The sequence below is a fragment of the Sinocyclocheilus rhinocerous genome, unplaced genomic scaffold, assembly GCF_001515625.1.
Source record: "Sinocyclocheilus rhinocerous isolate Xijiao unplaced genomic scaffold, SAMN03320098_v1.1 scaffold1292, whole genome shotgun sequence".
NCBI lineage: Eukaryota > Metazoa > Chordata > Actinopteri > Cypriniformes > Cyprinidae > Sinocyclocheilus > Sinocyclocheilus rhinocerous.
In genome coordinates, this window is record NW_015656599.1 from 1,093,948 (window position 1) to 1,099,166 (window position 5,219).

Genomic DNA, 5,219 nt, shown 5'->3' on the forward strand with positions numbered 1-5,219 from the left:
TATATATATGTACTGACCTGTTTTTTATTTATTCATCAAATAAATAAATATATAATAAATATAAATAATTTATTTATCCGCGTTATACAGTAAATTCCATTTTTATGACTGGATTCCGCGATTCCGTCCATGTTTTCTGCATCGCGGAAATCATAGGGCCCTACTAATGTAGCAAACGAATATGATAAGCTCTTTGTGAGAGTAAAAGACGAGGGTATTGATGTTTATTTACTTAGCATTGAGTCTCTCCAAGTAGGTGACAACGTAGCGTTAAATCACCATTCAACAGACTCAAGCCACCACCGCACTGCCGTCTATTGGACTGCAGAAAGTTACTAACTTTTCAATCTGCTTCTGCTACGTTACAGACTGTACTGACAAACTATGCTGACACCGTGTCTGCGCTGCAACAGAACGCGTCAAAGCGACCGTTGAAAATCATTTGAACTTTGGTTCTGGGCCGCGGCGCAGCCGGTAAACACCAGCATTGAGTGGCCGCGATCAGCTCCGGTGGCCGTAACACAGGCTTTAATGTGCCGCAGACGCGTGCCGTGAAGCGCAGATCAGCTCTAGTCTCTAACGTCACTGAATCTGCTGTTAAAATGAACCATCCATTCATCATATCATCATGCAAAACAAAGAATTAGAATAATTGTAATGTGTCGATGAAATATAGGTGCGGGTGGGTGGCGGGCGGATAATTTGAAGCAGAGGACTCGGGTGAAGTTTGAGCTCTGCTGGACAAACTAAGTAATTACACCATTCAGAAGCATTTAATCTGTGTTATATGTTCTGTAAAAAAAAAATGTTCATATCGGCGGCATATTCGCCGATACCAATATATCGGCAACAGGCTCATATCGGCCGATAATATCGGCTAAACGATATATCGGTCGGGCTCTAATATATATATTCTGCTTTTAAATTAATTGAACATGTCACAACAACGTACACACACTACTGTATTCAGATTCATTATTTGTATAGGATAAATCATTTATGCATATGAAGCCACCAAAACCCTCTTCATCGCCTTCAGTCTGGAAGCTGTTGTCAGAGCTGAAGTAGCTGCTGGCAGAGGGTCTGCATGACATCTCTGTGCTCGTACAGGTACATCTGAGTCTCCCACAGCATGTCAACTAACACAGCGTCACTGACCTCATCCAGCATCACCTCCTGAGACAGCTGAGGACTCATCCTGAAGCAGCAATGACATGAAATGTGAGAAGGAAGGTAGGAAGTGAAAGCGAAAAAAATTTTTGGTAATGAAATTGAATGAAAGGTAGAATTGAAAGGAAACAAAATGAAAGGAGGAAAGAAATGAAAAGGACAGAAAGAAGGAAAACAGGAAGGAAAGAAACAAAAAACATGAAATTAGTTGAAATCAAATGTAGGAATGAAGGAAACAAAAGGAAGGAAAATAAATGATAGAAGAAGGGAAGAAATTAATAAGTGAAAGGAATGAAGGAATTACAATTTTAATTCAACAATAAAAAGGGAGAAATTAAGAAAAATAAGAAATCAAAAGGAGGAAGGAAGGTTGGGAAAAGGAAAGAAGGAATTAAATAAAATTACAGAACAAGGGAAAATTAAATGAGAAGGAAGGAAAGAAGGTAGGAAGCAAGGAATGAAGATAAATGAAATAAAAAATGAAAGAAATTATAGAAAGAGGGAAGAAATGAGGTGATATGAAGGAATAAATGAAAGTAAGAAAGAAATGATAAAGGGAAGGAAGGTAATAAAAAGCAGGATGGAATGGAATGCATTAGAAAGAAGTAAATGATAGAAAGAGGTGAAATTAGGTAGGAAGAAGGGAAGAAAGACAGAAAGGGAAAAAATGAAAGGTAGGAAGGAAGGAGGGAAGAAAGGAAAATGAAGGAAGGAAGGTTGGAAGTGAAAGACGGATGAAGGAAGGAATGAAGGAATGGTGGAAAGAAGAAAATAAAATAAAGGAAGGGAGGATGGAAAGAGGGAGAGAAGGAAGGAAGGACAGAAAAGAATGGTAGGTAGGAATGAAGGAAAAAAGAAACGAAAGGAAGAAAAAAGGGAACGAAGGAAGGAAATGAATGACGGGGAGGAAGAAAGAAAATTATAGAAAGAGAAGAAATGAAGGAAGGAAGGAAGGAATGTAATGGATGTAAAAAAAAAAAATGAAGGAAACAAAATGAAATGAAAGAAGTGGTGGGACATTGGAGGTCATAAGTCAGAAAAATAAATAAAAGGACACAACGATGTATAAAAGAAGAGAATAGGAAGACATGAAATGACAGACACAAGGAAGAGAATGTCAATTTCCTCGCAGAACAGAAAGAGTGCAGAGATTTACAGAAACCGCAGCATAATTGTTCAAACGAGGCTGTGAATGAGGGTCAGTCGCGCACAACTGACCTGTGATAGTTTATATCGGCCATCTCACACCACGCTCGGGCTCGGTCCACTGCACAACCATCTGAGTCTGTACACTGACAAACATAAAAATAAACATGACTCATGACTCACTCCAACCAACACACAAAAGTGCCAACAACTTGCACCTAAAACAATGGTACTTTTAAACAGGCAACTGGAGGTTTTTGTGAGGTTTGTACACGTAAACTCACACAGTCCACAAGCATCTTGCCCAGCTCTTTGACTCCAACGAAGGTCTTGGCCAGCTCCAGTGGATTTGAAGGCCTGAAAACATCTACCGAGTTCACCGCCACTTGAGGAGGCTTACCGGTGCCCAATGAGACGACCGCGCCTAACCTGCACACTTCTGATTCACGGCCCTGATGGAGTGAGAAAAAGATGCACGTATAACTAGAATACACTTACACCATTTCAAAAATGTCCAATAGATCCTAGTCAGGGTTGACATTGTGTTTCATTTAAAGCAGAAAAGTAGTCTGTTTAACATCTTAACATCTGTTGACATCTTAAGCCAGGGGTGCTCCTGAATGGGCCAACATCCTGCAGAGTTCAGCTTCAACCGGCTCCACCACACTTTTCTTGAAGTTCCTAGTAAGTCTAAAGACCTTAATTAGCTGGTTCAGCTGTGTTTAAATAGGGCTAGAGCTAAACTCTGCAGGACACCGGCACTCCAGAAACAGGTTTGGACACCCCTGTCTTGAGCCCAAAGTAGACTTTGCTTTTGACGCAAATGCTTAGCACAGTGGTTCTTAATCCTGGTCCTCGCGACCCCCCGCTCTGCACATTTTGTAGATTTCTCTTATCACTTCAGAGGTCTGTTCCATTCGACCATAAGTGCCCTGCGAAGTGGACATCACAGGATATTCCGCCATGATTCCAGTTCCAAAGGAGCGTGTATGTTCCATTCAAAGGGCATTAAAGTGCGAGAGACATGGCTATTATGCAAATCTCATGACTGCGGTTAACCCTTCACACTTTTGTAGTAAGTTGTCTGTGTGTGAAGATGCTGCAGGCAATGGTGTAGCGCAAGTCTGTGTTCCTAAGTTAAGTAAACTTCAGCCGATTTCCTGTGTGCAGGGAGTAGAGAGCAGTGAACACTGTGTAGGGACCATGTCAATCGGAACACAGTTCATGCATGGAGCTCTCTTCTAACAAGCCGTTTACTTGAATCAGGTGTTAAACAAGAGAGACATGCCAAATATGCAGAGCGGTGGGTCGCGAGGATTAAAGGAATGGTTGATCAGCTTTTTTCGAAAGTTTCATTGTGTTTATGGGGTGCAGTGTAACGTGTTCATGCTTCGTTTTTAAAAAACAGCATTGTTTTCACATTTTAACTTTATTCTACACCGCTGTTTCTGTTCTCGTCAAAACGGTCTGTTGACTTCCTGATTCTATGAAGCCACTCCCTCAGAAATACGCAATGGGCTCAGATTGGTTAGCTGACCCAGAGTGTTGTGATTCGCTAACCGCAGAGTGCACGTTGTCCGGAAACGTCACGCCCCCTTCCCATTACGGGTAGCTGCGTGTTCCCGGGGGCGGGGTATGTAAACATCGGGGTTAGTGATGTCACAAACGGGAAGAAGCTCGTTGTAGTCCCTACCAGCCTTTTGTAGTCCTTAAACAGCGATTTCTTTAAAAGAAAATATCTCCCTTTGCATTGAACTTTGAGCGTCGTAACTTTGCCGACGTTGTTTATGCTCTAACAGCAACATTACACACTAACTAAAGTTAAAAAGTGAAATCATGGCTTAACATGTGTACAGCCAAACTCAGCCAATAGTCAACCCCAGTTGACAGCGTGCGCAAACAGAGGCGCTCGACACATGCGCACTAGAAAGTTTCATCCTTGTCAAGTGTCTGCACTATTTCTCTCCAGAAGTTGACAAAAAAGTGAAATAAATAAATAAATATACAAAGAAAAGTAAAATAAATAAATAATTATTTATACTTGTACTTCTCCTTATATATTTTTTTATTTTTTTCCACATTTATTTATTTTTTCTTTTATTTATTTATACATTTAGTTATTTCCACATTTATTTATTTATTTATTAGGTAGACACTATGGTACGCATAATAGGTAAATACTCACCGTTAACCTAGGCCTGTCGCGATAATTAAATAACCGTCTAATCGCGATTATTTGATCTAATCTGAAACGCGATTATTTGATTCTTGTCTGAAACAACCGCGATTATTGTGCTATAATCGCGCAATAGTCGCACAGCAGGGCAGTGATACATTTTGGTAGCCCGACTGGAAAACACAATAGCCCCGGGACGCCGGGCATGGATTTTGCGAGCCCTGAATCGCCAAAGCCCTAAAACAGACAATTAATCGCAACAACGTGACAATTTTTAGACAATTAATCGTCAGCCAAATTTCATAATCGTGACAGTCCTACATTAACCAAACGCTTTTCACCTGTTTCAGGATCTCTCACGGTTTACATAAATATAGAAATAAATGCCTAAGTAAATACATGTGGAAATAAATAAATGTATAAATAAATAAAAGAAAAACTAAATAAATGTGGGGGGAAAAATTAAATGTACATAAATAAGGAAATAAAATATTTGTTTTTTTTTTACTTTTCTTTGTGTGTGTGCATATATATATATATATATATATATATATATATAGCCTTTTTACATTTCTTTGTATATTTATATATTTCTAATTTTCTCTTCAGTTTCTTTTGCTTGACTATGAAACAACTTCCCAGGCCAGTGCTGCCACCTTGCGGATCAACTTTGAAATATCGCACTTGGAACAAACATTAGGTGCATTTTTTTCGGCTGGCGAAATTT

General features: G+C 39.6%; 1 protein-coding gene across 2 annotated transcripts in view; it reads right to left on the reverse strand.

Moving 5' to 3' along the window:
* Positions 1-894: 894 nt before the first annotated feature.
* Positions 895-5,219, reverse strand: part of LOC107720373 (85/88 kDa calcium-independent phospholipase A2) — a 19,034-nt gene continuing 14,709 nt past the window's right edge. For both annotated transcript variants that reach the window (XM_016528056.1, XM_016528055.1), the window contains 3 exons: positions 2,601-2,768; positions 2,389-2,462; positions 895-1,198 (listed from right to left, as the gene is read on the reverse strand). In XM_016528056.1, the coding sequence (XP_016383542.1) occupies positions 1,054-1,198; positions 2,389-2,462; positions 2,601-2,768 (387 nt within the window). In that variant the 3' untranslated portion in view covers positions 895-1,053. The remainder of the gene's footprint in view (positions 1,199-2,388; positions 2,463-2,600; positions 2,769-5,219) is intronic.